This window comes from Adiantum capillus-veneris, chromosome 17 (assembly GCF_014529385.1).
Source record: "Adiantum capillus-veneris isolate H3 chromosome 17, ASM1452938v2, whole genome shotgun sequence".
Classification (NCBI taxonomy): domain Eukaryota; kingdom Viridiplantae; phylum Streptophyta; class Polypodiopsida; order Polypodiales; family Pteridaceae; genus Adiantum; species Adiantum capillus-veneris.
In genome coordinates, this window is record NC_140947.1 from 40,476,876 (window position 1) to 40,494,886 (window position 18,011).

The 18,011-nt window shown below is 44.4% G+C and overlaps 1 protein-coding gene across 13 annotated transcripts in view; it reads left to right on the plus strand.

The window, feature by feature from the left end:
• Positions 1–18,011, plus strand: part of LOC147437106 (protein DETOXIFICATION 44, chloroplastic-like) — an 86,074-nt gene that overhangs the window by 29,829 nt on the left and 38,234 nt on the right. For 2 of the 13 annotated variants that reach the window (XR_015184820.1, XM_086486645.1), the window contains exons 2-7: positions 15,129–15,263; positions 15,383–15,547; positions 16,088–16,203; positions 16,294–16,803; positions 16,881–17,002; positions 17,095–17,226. Coding sequence is in view for 12 of the 13 variants with exons in the window: in XM_086486645.1 (XP_086342771.1) it covers positions 16,445–16,803; positions 16,881–17,002; positions 17,095–17,226 (613 nt within the window). In the remaining variant the exon portion in view is untranslated. Of the gene's footprint in view, positions 1–2,585; positions 2,786–15,128; positions 15,264–15,382; positions 15,548–16,087; positions 16,204–16,293; positions 16,804–16,880; positions 17,003–17,094; positions 17,227–18,011 lie in introns of all 13 variants that reach the window. The other 11 variants (XM_086486646.1, XM_086486651.1, XM_086486653.1 and 8 more) reach the window with 11 other exon arrangements.

The window sequence follows — 18,011 nt, forward strand, 5'->3', positions numbered from 1 at the left end:
GTCCTCGTGGTCATATGTCTCACACTGCTCACTGCGCGTACGAGCATTGAAGTCTCCCATAAGGAAGACTTCACCCAGTGTGGAGTACTCCATAATCTCCTCCGTGAGGCATCCGTACGGTGACTCCTGCTCAATAGGGGCGAATCTGGAGCCTGTGGGAGCAAAGTAGCAAAGGGCAATGTAGACGATCCTGTCTCGTGAGAGCTCGAGGCGAATCCACATGTATCGGGCCTGTGGGTCCCGGGCAGCAATCTGTAGTCTGTTGTGAAGCCCCTGTCTAAAAAGTATAGCCACTCCTCCTGAACCGCGAGTGGTGTGCTGGCGCATACATCCCCGATGTAGAGACTCCCATTGGAAACCATGTATCTGTGGTAACCCTCTCTCTGGGCTCTCGTGTGTCTCTGTAAGTAGAATGATGTCTCGACCTCTCATCACCTCCTCAAGTCTCTCTGGGTGTGTCCATAGGTCTCCATTGCAATTCCAAACCGTGACATGAATCTCCTCGTGTGTCCCACAGGCCGCGAGTCCCTATGCGATGGCCTTGCCATCAATGATAACCCTACCATCTCGATATACTGCCTTCTTCCCTTCTTTGCGGGCCTGGTGGACTCTAGGCATGCACGTGCGGCGGTGATCTTGTTGCATCTTTGTGAGGTCATCATCAAGATAAATCGGGGGGCCTTCTAGCCCTCTCAAGATGACCCTCTTTCGGAGGAAAGAAGTTCGAGACTCCTCGGAGGCGAATTGGAGGATGAGAGCTCTCTTCTTTGGATCTTTGCCGGCTCTCCAAACTTTGGAGAAAGGGATCTCTTCTTCCTTGTATCCCACTTTCTTGCATAAGGCTTTCCCATCGCTCTCGGGTGTGGACCCTTCTTCTTCTTTGATGCCGGTCACTCGCACATTGAGACGGCGAGCTTGTCGCATTTTCTCCTCCTCGATGGTTGTGTGTACGATGAGTACCTCATCTTTTTGGGCTTCCTCTCTTGCTACCTTCTTGATATTCTTTTTGACCACTTCGACCCATCCTTCTTTGGTGGCTTCTAATTTGTCCTCAATGCTTGCGGTGAGGGCTTTGGTGATCTCCTCCTTGAGGGCTTCCTTAGCCTCCTCTTTAATCTCTCCTTCCTCGGGGGTGAGGGATGTGATGGAAGCATGAAGGAGGTCGATTTGTGCCTTCATCTCTTCTTGCTCTTTCCTCCATCTCTCCCTCTCCTTCTCGTTCTCCCGTGCCCTTCTCTCCTTCTCCTCTTTGAGGTTTTGGATTTCCGCTCTCATGTCCTCTTTTTCTTCGTTCCATAGCTTGATGAAGGTGGCTTTCTCCTCCCTCCATATCTCTCTCTCCATCCACCATTCTTTCATGTCCTTCTCCAATTGTGCAAGCCTCTTGTTCGTGAGCATGAAGGTTGTCTTCATTGTCGATTTCGGCGTCTTGATGATGGGGGAAGACATAGTTGTATTCGGAGCTACCCTCTCTTCATATTGTGAAGAAGAGGGGAGAAGGGGAGTACGTGTATGTATGCGTGTATGTGTGTAGTGTGTGTGTGGGTATGTATCCGTGTGTGTGTGTGTGTGTGTGTGTGAGAGAGAGAGAGAGAGAGAGAGAGAGAGAGAGAGAGAGAGATGGTTGTGTGACCGGGAGAGAGGAGGGGCTGCGTGAGGGGGAGGCTGGGGGGGGGGGGCAGTTCAGCAGCAGGCGGCAACAGCAGGCGGGGGCAATGGCGGGAGCGACGCAACAGGGGGAGTCGGCAGCGAATGGCAGCGGCGGCAGGGGCGGCGGTGGCAGGTGGGGCTGCAGCAGCGGCTGTGCCGCGAACTGCTACAGCTGGGGGTGGGCAGCGCGCGCGAGAGAGAGAGAGAGAGAGAGAGAGAGAGAGAGAGAGAGAGAGAGAGAGAGTAGACACAACAAACGCTAGATCTCGAAGAGGGGGCGATCAGCCCCCATGACTACCAAAGCAGGAAGACCCTGTCTATACAATCAAATGTGTGTGATTTATGATTGAGAAGTGGGCACCCCCTCCTGGCCCCATATATAGGTGCCCAAGGGGGAGGTCGAGCAGTGCATGAGATGTCCCCATGACCCAGCATGGAAAAATATAGGTGAGTAGGGTGCCTGGACAAGAGAGAGGCGGCCGGTTCAGAAGTGGGCGGCCAGACAATGCAGTCTAGATGCATATGCTATGGGTGGCCAGCCCGGAGGCGCACTAACCGTACATGCATGCCCTAGACCTGTGAAGCAGCAGAGTCGTGTAATTCTAACAGAGATCAGCCCTTGCATTTTGCAGTTCATCCGCATAAAGCATCAACATTCAATATTCAGCATTTAGCCGTTGTATCATCAGTTGTGCAAGTAATCAAAGCAAGTACTTGCTCTGGCAACAGAGCAATGGGGCGGGCCCTTGAGGGTGGTTGGGACCTGACATGCATGCGGTGTTGTCTGTGTGTGTCTCTCTCTCTCTCTCTCTCCCCTTCCTTTTTATTGTGTTCAATTCTCTCAATTGAAGTAAGGTAACTTTGTGTTTGTGTGAAGTACTATATCTAAGCTAAAATCTTCAAATCTTTTGTTGTACTTGACATTGGTATCAAAGCTTTGGATGTGCTTCGGCTTCGTGAACCCAAGGAAAGAATCAAGGAACCAAGAACCCAAGGAACCTATGTAATAGACTTGGACACTCCAAGCCGAAGATCTAATGTAACACGTGAGAAAATTGAAAGTATGAACAGTGGCCAGCCCGGAGGCACACTAACCGTACATGCATGCCCTAGACCTGTGAAGCAGCAAAGTCGTGTAAGTCTAACAGAGATCAGCCCTTGCATTTTGCAGTTCATCCGCATAAAGCATCAACATTCAGTATTCAGCATTTAGCCGTTGTATCATCAGTTGTGCAAGTAATCAAAGCAAGTACTTGCTCTGGCAACAGAGCAATGGGGCGGGCCCTTGAGGGTGGGTGGGACTTGACATGCATGCGGTGTTGTCTGTGTGTCTCTCTCTCTCTCTCTCTCTCTCTCTCTCTCTCTCCCCTTCCTTTTTATTGTGTTCAATTCTCTGAATTGAAGTAAGGTAACTTTGTGTTTGTGTGAAGTACTATATCTAAGCTAAAATCTTCAAATCTTTTGTTGTACTTGACATTGGTATCAGAGCTCTGGATGTGCTTCGGCTTCGTGAACCCAAGGAAAGAATCAAGGAACCAAGAACCCAAGGAACCTATGTAATAGACTTGGACACTCCAAGCCGAAGATCTAATGTAACACGTGAGAAAATTGAAAGTATGAACAAAACTCAAAGAGGGACAACATGGCATGGCAGAGTGCCTCGCCCCAAGAGACTGGCCTTAGAGACTGGCGCCCCTTCTCGGTATTTCTATATTATTAAGCTTCACAAAGTACAATGTCTGAAGGTCCTCTTCTCTCAGTAGTGCTCCCAAGCTAATTTGCAGGGGAGAGGCCCTAAAAACTTATTTATAGGCCTTGGGTCTTCCAAAAGCAGTTTACATGAAAAGCGTCAAATTTAAAAGCATCCTGCCCCAAAAGCTAGCGCCAAGAACTCCTAGCACAAATCGCGGAAATCCGTACGGCCTGCCACGTTAGCAGGGCAAATCGTGGGCGTCCATACAACTGCCATGTCATTAGCCTTCTACACAATTTTTGGGGGTGAGAGAGTGGGCCTGCTTTATTTTTAATGGCTTGTGTTTGTCACAAACGGGAGTGCATAACAATCTAAAATATACTCTGATAAATAAAATTTATCACTTAATACTGAAGCCAATGGATATAGAGAGAAAGAGTGAGAAGATCGATGCTACAGATTTGGACATCCCAAGTCAGAAATCTAGCACGACACACGAGAGAATCACTTAAAACACTCCATAAAATTTTATCACAGTTCAACTAGAGTCGACGTGGCCCTGCGTAGTTCCATGCCCAAAGGTATTGGCCCCAGAGTGTGGCATCCCTTTCAATATTTATTTTTATGTTAATGCTTGAGCAAAGTTACAAATCCGAGGGTCCTCTGTGCTCAGTGCTATCTTGCAAAATCTGAGAAAGTACCCCTAAGTACATATTTATAGACCCTGGCCTTCAAACTCAAAAGCAAGTACATGAAAAGCTTAAAACTTAAAAGCTTCTTGGCCCAAAAGCAGCCAACGGAAAACGTGGAAATCCGTATAGCTATGCCACGCCAGCATATCAACGCAATTCTCGGGATTTCCGTACCACTCTGTCACGTCAGCATAACATCGTAAAATCCGGGTTTCCCTACTGCCATGCCATCATTTTGTGACATACCCCCCTCTTGAAAGAATTGTAATCGCCCTCGATTACGCCTGCAAAATCAGACATAAGCCATAAACAAGTTCAATAGACACCGACTCTAAGTACCGACACACTAGACGACACAAATCCAGCACTTGCAGAAAGACGATAGTCATTGAACATTCACATCACATTCAAATCATATCACATAAAATCCATCCAGATCTAGGACCATGATTCCTGGCAACGTGTTTAGCAATCGCATCTAGATCCACACCGGACCTCACTGATTTCGGATTAACTAATTCTTATCGCGATCATGTCCATAGAATCTCAAGACCAAAATACTGCAGCCATTTTGTCTTTCAATCCTGTACTCAAACACAAGCACATGAGTGAACACTCAAAATTCAGATTCATTTCCGGGAATTCTAGTTCAAAAATCACACACTTAGTTCAAACTGAACAGAGCGTTTCAACTACTCCGTCTAGTCATCTCATCCGTTTAGAAGTCTTGATGCACCTAGATCCTTGTGTAGCCATCTCATCTCTCGAGAACTCTTGATGCGCTCACCAGATCCCTGTGTAGCCATCTCATCGCTCGGGAACTCTTGATGCTCTCACCATAGTATCCAATCATCTCCTTCATATGGGAATCATCAGTCATCATCATCATTCAAAATAATTCATGATTCTTATCTTGAATCGTGATCGGGTTCATTCTTGAGGCGTCATTGCTCCCAGTTGCATTCATATGCAAATTCCTTACCATCTCATTATCGATTTCATGTGTTATCTGTACACAAATAACAAGATCTTCCAAACACATTAATTTCATACATAAATCAGAGTCATCTTCGGGAATTCCCATTTCAAAGTTCTTCATTCATAAAGTCATAAAGCAGAATTGTCACAAGGCGGGCACCACGTGCCAATAGGAAAGAGCAGATCGAACAGACTTTTAGCACTTCAATAACAACTGAACTGAAAGAGAGACGACACGCGACACGGAGTGGCGGAATTCCACCCTAGAGAGTATTGGCCCCAAACCTTGGCGCCCCTTTCGGTATTTCTTTATATTGCATCATCAAAGTACAAGCCGGTACTCCAGACTTTGCACCTTCTCCAGTAAGCATGCCAGAGAATGAGCCCTAGCCTCATATTTAAAGGCCCTTGGCCTGAAAAGGAGTTTATATGAAAAGCTTTCAAACTCAAAAGCTTCTGGTCCAAAAAGCATAAAAAGTTTTCAAAAGCTTCTGGTCCAAAAAGCAATGCCAAAAGCTGCCAGTGCAATTTACGAAAATCCGTACAACCTGCCACGTCATCAGCCAGCGCAAAACGTGAAAATCCGTACAGTCTGCCACGTCATCATGTCAGCGCAATTTTTGGAATTTGTCTGCTGCCTTAGGGTTAGAGTTTTTGGCAGAAATTAGGGTTTGCAGGTTTTAGGGTTAGGGTTTCCAGAATTAGGGTTTCAGCAATTAGGGTTTTCAGAATTAGGGTTTCTGGCAGAAATTAGGGTTAGGGTTTTTTGCACTCGGGCAACCACGTCCTCACTCTGTGACACTTCTTCTGTTGCCTGTTCTTCTTAGGGTTTAGGCCCCTCGGCCGGCATCTGTAAGTTGGCTCCATTCTTTAGGCTTCGACACGTCAGCAGTTTGTTACATCTCCCCTTCTTGAAGAGAGTAATCGTCTGCGATTACAGCATATCTGCAAAGCAACTCAAGTTAGCTCAAAAATTTCCGAGGGACATTCCGAGGGACAATCAGTTTGTTCTTTTTATTAAGGAGTTAGCTTCTCCTTTCTGCTCTTTTGATCAAGGAGTTAGCTGCTCCTATCGGCTGTTTTGATCAAGGAGTTAGCTTCTCCTTTCGTCCAGATTGGAACTCTTGATATTCCGGCGTAGTAAAATTAGCCATCACACCCAGACCGTACTGATCTTCCTCGGGTGTCTTGATGCACTAAAATTACATACCCAGGCAATCTCATCCAATTAGGAATATTCACTGGTTGGCACATCACAATGCAACACAAATGCTCACATATGCATGTTACAAGACATAGAAACATAAAGCCGCCGATGAACACTCCCCCCGCAAATAACCATCCAGGTCCGGGCCATGAGCTATTCAACGACTCCCTCATCACTCCTCTCGCAAATAACCTAAAAAGGTCCGGGCCATGAGATATAGAGGCCTTTTACAACCAAACGCCCCCCAGACCGCAGCCTGCGTCGTTTGGAGGTGCTAAGAGTAACCACTGCTCGGACTTCTTAATACTCCTCCCGCATAACCATCCAGGTCCGGGCCATGAGTAACAACAACAATACTCCCCCCGTAAATAACCACAAGGGTCTGGGCCATGAGTAAAAACAACAATACTCCCCCCGTAAATAACCACAAGGGTCCGGGCCATGAGTAAAAACAACACTTTTCAATCATTCAATACTCCCCCCGCAAATAACCACAAGGGTTCGGGCCATGAGTATGAACAAGCATTCTCAAACATCATTTCTCACTTCTCCACCTGGGAATAAAATCACCAATCATTGAAACCAGTAATCAAACCAGAGTCAAACAATTCAAATCGGCATCAAAACACGTTCAAAACAGATAGCATCCATTTCAAACAAATTTCAAACAGGATCACCGAACAAGTTCTCAAACAGATTTGAAACTTAAAAAAGCAATCTCGACATCAGTCGAGCTCGAAAAGTCGATCGACTTTCCATCTTGGAACCCGCACAAAAAATTAGGGTTAGGTTCCTTCCATGAGGTCGTAGCCGAGCACAGCATGGTCCGTCATCTCTTGGACAAACAGTGTTGCTTTGGCGGCGATGGTAGTCCCAAGATAGCAACCGCACTGAATCTCCAAGGTTATCTGATCGTGAAGAGACATCTACTGAGGGATGTCGAGGAATTTCAAGATATAATCTGCTAGGGTTTCCATGGCAAGCATTTCAGGATACCCCACTCTGCCAGAAGTTGCACTCCGAAGGAAGATGTCAGAAACCATATAACTTCGGGCAAAAAATTTCTTGAAAGCTTGCCAAGTACTTGGAGTATGCTGCTTGGTAGCTGTAGACATCAACATCTGCATGGCACTGCTTCTAAAAAAACAGTGACTTGAAACAAATCTGGATCCTTCTCTTGCAAGTGATCTTAATTGGCTTATGCCCTGTAAGACACTGCGGTGAAGACGGGAGCGCGCCCGATGCACGATGAAGTAAGGGTGGGAGTGGCTAATAAGTCCGGGATAGAGGGCGAAGATACCTCGAATCAAATTCCAATAGCTCTGTCTGCTCTTTTGTAGGACCGGTATGCTTTCAGAAAAGCACACGCCTGATGCTCTGATACCACTGTCACAAGGCGGGCACCACGTGCCAATAGGAAAGAGCAGATCGAACAGACTTTTAGCACTTCAATAACAACTGAACTGAAAGAGAGACGACACGCGACACGGAGTGGCGGAATTCCACCCTAGAGAGTATTGGCCCCAAACCTTGGCGCCCCTTTCGATATTTCTTTATATTGCATCATCAAAGTACAAGCCGGTACTCCAGACTTTGCACCTTCTCCAGTAAGCATGCCAGAGAATGAGCCCTAGCCTCATATTTAAAGGCCCTTGGCCTGAAAAGCAGTTTATATGAAAAGCTTTCAAACTCAAAAGCTTCCGGTCCAAAAAGCATAAAAAGTTTTCAAAAGCTTCTGGTCCAAAAAGCAATGCCAAAAGCTGCCAGCGCAATTTACGGAAATCCGTACAACCTGCCACGTCATCAGCCAGTGCAAAACGTGAAAATCCGTACAGTCTGCCACGTCATCATGTCAGCGCAATTTTCGGAATTTGTCTACTGCCTTAGGGTTAGGGTTTCTGGCAGAAATTAGGGTTTGCAGGTTTTAGGGTTAGGGTTTCCAGAATTAGGGTTTCAGCAATTAGGGTTTTTAGAATTAGGGTTTCTGGCAGAAATTAGGGTTAGGGTTTTCTGCACTCGGGCAACCACGTCCTCACTCTGTGACACTTCTTCTGTTGCTTGTTCTTCTTAGGGTTTAGGCCCCTCGGCCGGCATCTGTAAGTTGGCTCCATTCTTTAGGCTTCGACACGTCAGCAGTTTGTTACAAGAATACTGTCAGCACATCAATATTCCTTTCAGTTTCCTATCGAGTATCTGTTCAAGAGCGAGTATCTCCTCGCCCAGTTCTATTTCGATCTGTTAGTCGTTGAGAACGAGAGTCGCATAATCAAATTCCAACGAGCGTAGTTATTGCCGTTCAATTTGTCGCTGGCGCTCGAGCAAGGGGGGTCATGATGAAGTTGCAAAACCTGGTAATGTGGTACCTTCTCGCACTCTAAAAAAGATGGTCACACGAACCAAGTCGGAAAATTCTCCAAATTATCTCTCTTAAGCTCCAAATTTTGTTCGCCTTTCCGTCTCCCAAGCCGCTCTGAAAAACTTCCTCCTCGGCTACTTTCCTTCAAGCCACCCCTCTGATTTTCCAACTTAACCAATGTTGGCTCTGACGTTTTAAAACGCATCAATAGAGAAGGGAAAGGGCTCGGCGCCGTTTATTGCAACGTTTCAACATGCAGGGACAAGCTGAAGACGTCGCCAAGGGTGTTGCCCGTCGCGCGTTTCAGAATGCAGGGGACAAGTGACGTCGCCAAGGAGGGAAACTGCCCGATGCTGCTGGCGTTTCAAAACGCGCAGGGGGAGGGTACATCACCAAACGCTACCGTAGGAGGCCAATGTATTTACCAAACGCTACCGTAGGAGGCCAATGTATGTTGATGGCTTGGCGTTTCAAAACGCTGACGAGATGGAAGCTCTCGGCGCTGTTGTGTGCTGTGTGTTAGAACGCTAGAGAAGAGAGGGAGGAGGTGAATGCCGAGGACTAGCAGGGGGGCTTCTCTCTTCTTCTCAAGGGGCTGCTCCTCCACACAAAGGTGCTTCAATCACCGAGCTACATCAAGCGGCATATACCATGTCAAAGTCGACGATTCGGAAGCGTAGAGACCAAGGAGAGTGAGCATGAGAGAGAGAGAGAGAGAGAGAGAGAGAGAGAGAGAGAGAGAGAGAGAGAGAGAGAGAGTCTCCTGAACCAATCAACCTTGGCAATGAATAACCGAATGTGTATACAATGGAGGCAAGGGGTTGCTTATATAGCAACCTCAGTAAATTGCCCTACCCAAACTTTGACAAATAAGTAAAATAAATACCTAAAAGCCAAAATAAATAATGAGATCACATTGGGGAATTCACTTGAGATGCCAAAACTCTAACATCCCCCCCGCCCCCTCGTGCCCGGTCCTCCAAGGACCCCCTAGGGTTGCCCACAAGGGGTGCCTTGCACCCAAGGCACTATGCACCACTAACTCCCTATGGTACCCATGCCCTCCCTACATGCTCCCTAGATCCAAGGTTTTGCTAGTTGTCCGCGAGCCCCTAGGACTGGGAAAAAGGAAATGGGAGAAATAAAAGACACTAGTGGCGCAGTAGGGCCATGGGAAAAATCTAGCAAGGCTAGGAAAAATATTCCCAGCCTGCAAGAGACTGTTGGCCATGGAGCAAAGCCAAAAACACGAGCTAAACATGACTAAACACATCCTGACATAAGAAAACATCCTCACATTGGCCGGGCACAGCCACAAAACAACCCTCATTTCTTGTCACCTGTCCGTGGGAGAAATTGGGACTAGCTGAACCAATCCAGAGAGATGCCAGGAAAAAAATCTTCCTCGACACATGAACATTTATCTGGATTCTTTGTGTTAAATGAAAAGGAGTGAATTGAGGTCCATTTTGATCATCCATTAAAGCCAACCATGCAGCTCCCAAGAAGGCACACCTGACTTATTCTCTGATTTTGCCAAAATTTCAGCAGCATAACACTTGTCATACAAAGTGGGCTTATACAACCCACAGAATAAAATGCCAAATGCAACAATTTCATCACCAAAACTGAGATCATGTATTGGACATCTGTCATCCACAAATTTGACTACAAGACCAAGTCTAGCAAGTGCAGATATTGACAAAAGCAATGCAGCCACTTCTTATGGTTCTGCTGCGAGTGGCAAAAATTATGTTCCTAATGCTTCTGCTGGCAGTACTTCGTCTGGCAATTCTGGTGATAAGGGCAAAAAGAAGATGCGTTGCCATTATTGTAAAGCCAATGATCACTTGATCAAGTCGTGTCCTAAGTTGAAGGCCAAAGAGGCTAAGAAGAAAGAGGGTGGTTCCAATGCAAATGCTGGTTCCACTACAAATGCAGCCATTGTTGAGTCTTCTGTGAAAGGAGACTATGTTGCTGATGTTGATATAGAATGGGCTTTTAGCGCAGAGTGCTCTTACAATCCTGATGTCCATGATGCATGCTTGTCAGTTGCTGCAGATTCACATGTGTGGTATTTCGACAGTGGTGCTACAAAGCACATTACCTCACATCGTGAATTGTTTACCTCGCTCGAGTCTGTCCCTCATGGGAATTCAGTCACTTGTGCCAACAATGCCTCTTATCCAGTTCAGGGAGTTGGAAAGATTGTGCTCACTGCTGCTAATGGCAGTTCCTTCACACTTGTTGATGCACTTTATGTACCTGGGATCAAGAAGAATCTCTTGTCTGTATCCGCACTTGCTAGACTTGGACTTGTAGTCAAATTTGTGGATGACAGATGTACAGTTCATGATCTCAGTTTTGGTGATGAAATTGTTGCATCTGGGCTTTTGTGCCGTGGGCTGGATAAGCTCACTTTGTATGACAAGTGTGGACAAAACTTTGCAAATGCTGTTGCAGATTCAAGGGCTATTTCAGATGCAAAACTTTGGCATGCACGTTTTGGTCATCTGAATTTTGCCAGTTTGCCGCGTTTGCAGAAATCTGATATGGTTGCTTCTTTGCCACCTCTTGAAGCACCTGTCAAACATGTTTGTGAAGGCTGTATTTTGGGTAAGATGCAGCGTTCTAAATTTCCAAAGGATGGTTCAGTTCGGGCCACATGCAGGTTGCAGCTTGTGCATAGTGATGTTTGTGGGCCCATGCAAACTCCGTCCTTGGGCAATTACTTGTACTTCGTGACTTTCATTGATGATTACTCCAGGCATGCATGGGTATTTCCGCTTAAAGCGAAGTCCGAAGTTTTTATGTGTTTCAAACAATTTCTGGCTATGGCTGAAAATGTCTCGAAATGTACTATGGGCACCCTCCGTTCCGATCGAGGGGGGGAGTATATGTCTCATGAATTTAATGCATTTCTGGCTAGTCGTGGGATAAAACACCAATGTACAGTGCCTTATACACCTCAGCAAAATGGTGTTGCTGAGAGGAAAAACAGGTCACTGACGGAAATGGCACGATGTATGGTCAAAAGTCAAGCTTTACCGCATTCTTTTTGGCTTGAGGCCATCATGTGTGCTACTTATGTACTTAACAGGTGTCCTACGAAAGCTTTGCAGTCTATTACTCCATATGAAGCATGGCATGATAGAAAGCCTTCTATTGAGCACATGCGTGTTTTTGGCTGTTTGGCATATGCTTTGGTGCCACAAGTGCAGCGCAGAAAATTGGATGATAAGGCTGTCAAATGTATTTTTGTTGGTTACAGTGCTGAAAGCAAAGGTTACAGGTTGTATCATCCGCAAACAAAACGTATTCTGGTTTCACGGGATGTAGTGTTTGTGGAAGATTCTGTTCAGCCCTTGCTGTCATGTACTAGAGACAGTAATGTAAGCTCACAGGACATTTATGACACTTTGTTGCCTCTTTTCGTGGTGGAAATACGAATGTAAGTTCCAATGAGGCAAATGTACAGCCTATGGGGGTTTCTGAAAATGTCGTAGATCAGCCTATTACTGATGCAGATGTACATGATGTACTTGATGAGGAAAGGGCTGAAAATGAGCAGGCTAGAGGTATGCCAAAATGGTTGGTGCACACTTTGCGTGACAGTAAATTGGATGCATCTTTGTCTAGTCGTACTCGTTCAGGCTCTCGCCATGCATCTTATGCATCAGATTGTTATGCTTTGGCTGTGTCTAGCTTACATGATGTTGAGGAGCCTCTGACTTTGGATGAAGCACAAAATTCTGAAAATTGGATGGCTGCCATGCAATCAGAATAGGATGCACTTATAGAAAATGACACATGGACTTTATGTGATTTGCCTCTTGGCAAAAAGGCCATTGGTACGAAGTGGGTTTACAAGTTGAAACGCAAGCCGGATGGTGAGATCGATCGCCATAAGGCTCGACTTGTTGCAAAGGGTTATGCACAGCAAAAAGGCATAGATTATGAAGAGACTTTTGCTCCCACTTGTCGTATGACTACTGTGCGTTTTCTATGTGCATTGGCAGCTCATTTTGGTTGGGATGTACATCAATCAGACATTGTTACTGCTTTCTTGAATGGTGACATATTTGAGGAAGTTTATGTAACGCAGCCTCGCGGTTTTGTCATAAAAGGACAAGAGGACAAAGTGTGCAAATGTAACAAGGCTTTGTATGGGTTGAAGCAATCTCCTCGTGCTTGGTATGAGAAAGCTGACACTCATTTGGTCAAACAAGGCTTTCGTAACAGTCCGACAGAAAGCACATTGTATGTAAAGCGTGAGGGTGATGTATTTCTCATCGTGGTTCTTTATGTTGATGATTTGTTGATCACTGGACCAAATGAGAGACATATTGCTGAATTTAAGGCTGATCTGAATGCTACTTTCAAGATGAAAGATTTGGGGCTGTTGCATCATTATTTGGGTATACAGTTTAAGCAGTGTGATGGTGGTATTGCCTTGTGTCATAAAAGTTACATAGAGACATTGCTATGTAAGTTTGGACTTTAGGATTGCAAACCTATTGTCGCTCCCATGGAAACAGGTTTGAAGTTGAGTCTACATGATGCTGGTGATCCTGCTGATGTCACTCTTTACCAAACTGTTGTTGGCTGCCTCATTTATGTATGCAACACGAGGCCGGATATTCAGTTTGCAGTCTCACAGGTCAGCAGATTTATGCATAGCCCAGGGTCTAAGCATTGGCAGGCTGTCAAGAGGATTTTCCGCTACCTTTGTGGCACTTTACATCTTGGCTTGTTTTATCCCAAGGAGGGATCATTGCCGCCAGACTTACATGCTTTTTCGGACTCAGATTGGGCTGGTTGTTTTGACACGCGAGTGTCCACAAGTGGTTTTTGTTTCATACTTGGCAGTTCATGTATATCATGGTTGAGCAAGAAGCAACCTACTGTGGCCACTTCGAGTTGTGAGGCTGAGTACAGGGCAGTCTTCACAGCTACGGTTGAGTGTGTATGGCTCAGACGCCTTATGGCTGATTTGGGTGTTGGACAGGACACTGCCAACACTATCTACACTGACAGTCAGAGCGCATTGGCAGTTGCGAGGAACCCAGTTTTTCATGCTCGCACAAAGCACATTGAGGTGCATTACCACTATGTCAGGGAGAGGCTCTCAGCAGGAGAGATCAGCTTGGCTTATGTGCCAACATAGGACAACCTTGCAGATCTTTTCACAAAGGCATTGTCTCGTGAGAAGCTTGAAGCTTTCCGCAAAGCTTTGGGCTTACTCCCCTTTGTGGATTGATCCTGTCCTCAGGGCATGGCACTTCCCTTTACTCATGTGCCAGCTCTCGTTCACCGCATCACTCCAGTGGGGATTTGTTACCATATACATGTGGTAGTGATGTGTGTGAACACACTAGGACCGCCGGGGCATTTTTTCCCTCTTTAGGAGGTTTTTTCCCCCGTGCATTGTATATACGCCCATCACTCTAGGGCTATCTATCTTTCCACAACACACTAAGTAACACACTCTCTATTGTGTGCCTTGAGCTTCCTTCGTCTTCTCCAAGCTATGTGCGTTTCTCTGCAACCCTAATTCCAACAGGTATTCTACTCGAAAAGAGCTTTCATTTGATTCCCATATTGATGCTTTTGTTCTAGAATGTTCTAGAAGCTTCTAATTAAGGGCTAAAAGAATCGAAAAGGAGTATTCCAAAAGAAAAACAAGTGTCAAGACACTTGTTCTATGTGTAAGGACGCTTGTCCTTACTTGAGACATGTAAGGACACTTGTCAAAGATAATTTATCTTTTTAGACAAGTGGCAAGACACTTGTGATAATGCTCCCACATAACCTCCTTATTCAAGAGGCGAGGTCATCTATAAAAACAGTCCCTTTTTACTCGTTTAGGAGATCACCTCATTGCTAAATTACTCTCTAATCTCAGCCCAAGAAGCCTCTACACTTCCAATACCATTTCCCTCTACATCAAGGTGGTAAGGTAGTGTTCGGTGCGTTTTGTATGTAGTACTGAATGGATTGGGTATAAGGTACGTAAAATTCGTTTGAAATGCCTAAAATCTACAATACTTTAAAAGGTTCATGAGGTATGACTGCAAAAAAGCTTAAACTACAAACCAAGACTACCATATGGCATAAACTATAAACTTTGAAGCGTTCATACGAGTTAGAAATTGTTAGACGTGAAATGAAGACTTCAATTACTTGTCGACACCCAAATATACATACATGATGCAACAACATTCAACAAAATACTTTACAAACTTCAACTTAGTCGTTACTCAAAGCATTACAATCATAACTCGGTACAATCACTATGAAGAAATTTTGAAAGTTTAAATCTACGGAAAACATTAAACAATGAGACATGAGACATAGATAATAGTCTCATCAATGATCAAAATACAAGATCCATGAAAAACAAATACATCCAATGATTCAAAACCCAAAAACCAAGTCTCAACTAAAAAAACTAATGAAGTATGCTGCATGAGATACTCATATCTCCTCATATCTTCTTTTGTTGTGCAAAAACGCTCTGAAACTTATTTTATCAGCTGTTATAATCTGCAGGCGAATATAACCCACAAAATCAAGTGCTGCCGACTAGAGGCTGAAATTGCATATCATAAAAAAATCATGCCTGTACAGTATGATACGTACGTAAGGTACGTTGTATAGTACAGACGTATTGTACCATATGGTAAGGTACGTCCATACCTATCCAACCTTGCTCTTCATGCTACCTCTCTCTCTCTCTCTCTCTCTCTCTCTCTCTCTCTCTCTCTCTCTCTCTCTCTCACACATTCAAGCTTATGCGAGGAAAGAAGACATTGGAGGAGGTGCTACCGAAGTGATCGCATGAAGGAGAACGCATAAGGAAGCCATTGCTGAATTTTTCTTCATAGACGGACATCACTCTTGCTTGACGTGCAAGAGAAGACAACTGGTTGTGTGACCCATTGGTAGGCTTTGGGGTGGCACATAGACGGGTGAGTTTCGCCAACTCTTGTATGTTCTTGTAAGGGCAACACATGCAAAGGAGGGGAAACCAACAAGATTGGTTTTTTACTTGTTTGACTGTGATTCCATGCTGAATTTTCGGCCTACACACTTCTAACTTTTTGGAGGAATAAACAAATTTCTGTGAAGGGGCCTGGTTGTTCTGGGTCAGCGGTGTCACTCTCAATCTTCTCTCTCTACCTCTCTATGGTCTCTCTCTTAGTCTTTCAAGTTATCCATATCTGTAAACATCTATTATGCTATATCTCTACATAGATATGTCCTTCTCTCTCAAGCTCTAACCGGAGATTAGTATTTATATTTTATGCAAAGTGTTAATTGGCAATAATAAGCCCTTGGTCAGCTCAGCCAATCAAGCTGAGAAAAGTCTTTTGTATTGAAAGATGTACATTGAAAGAAGTACATTTATTACTGCCAAACTCTCTGCACTTGCAACAGTCACATAGGTGATTGCAAGATTGAAATTTATAGTTTCTAGCTGTCTAAGAATCTGGTGTTTTTGTTTTCAGGACTTTATGTTTGAAATAAGATAATGAGTGCTACTTATCAAGTAAAGGTGTGGTGTGCATTGAAGAGAAAGAAAAGTTGCTGTGAATGCTCTTGTTTTGAAGAAGCTTGTCTGCTGGTAACTCTGTGGCTGTTTAATCTTATTTTTAATAAATTGATTCACAAACTCATTTGGGGTAACTGCAACACGGTATGCCTGTGGATGCAGGTAGTCTGAATTGCTGTTTTGGATGCATTTGTTCTCTATATGCTATGGGCTTAAGGAAGACAGTTTCGCCTGCTTTTTCAATGCTGTGCGCATTGTGCGCTTGCTCAGAACATGTTTGAGATGTGCAGAGTAGATCGACCATGTCAATAGCATGAGGACATGTTATGTCCTATGTGAAGGACCTTTCTTGCAGCATAGACTTCCAGGTACGTCAGGAACACAGCCAGACCTTACTAAATCTTTTGCAAAGCAGTCAGGATATTCAAATACTCAGGCTCAGTCCCTGCGTAAAAGAGAATGTCAATCTAAAATATTGTATTGGAGGAGGCGGCGGCGAAGCTGTAATACTGCATTACGGTGGTATGCATGCGCAAATGAGCAGACAACCTCCAAAGAGTTGACAAGCCCTATGATATCATCATCTGAGGACGATCAAAATCTCCCGTCATCTCTTCAGGATGATAAGAGTCAGGGCAGGAATTTGTTACTATCGTTTGTTAAAGGTGCCACGTAAGTTTTCAGCCTAGCAATGTCCCATCTGTTATCAGTATAAAATCAGAGTTTTACCTTATATTTGTTCATGGCAGCAATGTTTTTAAGGCTGATGACCTTGGAGTGGAGATAGCAGCCATTGCTTTACCAGCACTACTGGCTCTTACAGCGGATCCCCTCGCTTCACTGGTGGACACTGCATTTATTGGGCGACTAGGTACATGAGTTTCACAAGGTGATTTGGCTGATGCTTTTTTCTTTGCTATAGAGTAAAGAAATTAACACACATCTTTTCAACTTGGTTTGAAGGTTCTGTTGAGCTGGCTGCTGTTGGGGTGTCCATAGCAGTTTTTAATCTTGTATCTAAGCTATTCAACTTCCCGGTCTTGAACCTCACGACTTCTTTTGTAGCTGAAGCAGCAACAGAGTTAAAAAATCTTGGTACGACCTTATTTTTATAAGACAATTGCTTGCCCATATACATTTTGGGCATCCGGACTTATTGCATGCTAGCTTGAGATTGTCATGGATGTCTCAATGTTGGAAATAACTGGTTTGATGCCCTAGGAGGCCATATGTTTTCCGTTCTGAAAATGGCTGAGCTGAGCTGAGCTATAGAATGTTTTTGATTTTTTAAGGTGCCGGTGGCACCTTTCAGTCTTCTCTTAGTCTAGCTGTTCTATCTGATCACAATATATTTATCAGTAGCTTCAACATCTGTGTTGAGAGAGGTTGGGTTTTGGGGGGGGGGGTTTAGAGGTTCACCTTCCATATGTCTCCACTACTATTTTTTTACTCTCCTTGCTTGTGAGCTGTAGTGGTTTCATCAAGTGTACAAGGCAACATTGTGCACCTTGTTGTGTGTCTCGAGCTTCACTGTCCATTTTGTTAACTCGACATTTATGCAACTGAAAGACATATACACACACACACACACACACACACACACACACACACACACACACACACACACACACACACACACATATATATATATATATGTATATGTATATATATATACAGAAAATTACCAAAATACCCCTCAAATTTCAAACATTCCCAAAACACCCCCAATATTTTGTCTTAGATTCCCAAAAATAAATAAATAAATAAATAAATATATATACAGAAAATTACCAAAATACCCCTCAAATTTCAAACATTCCCAAAACACCCCCAATATTTTATCTTAGATTCCCAAAAATAAATAAATAAATAAATGTATA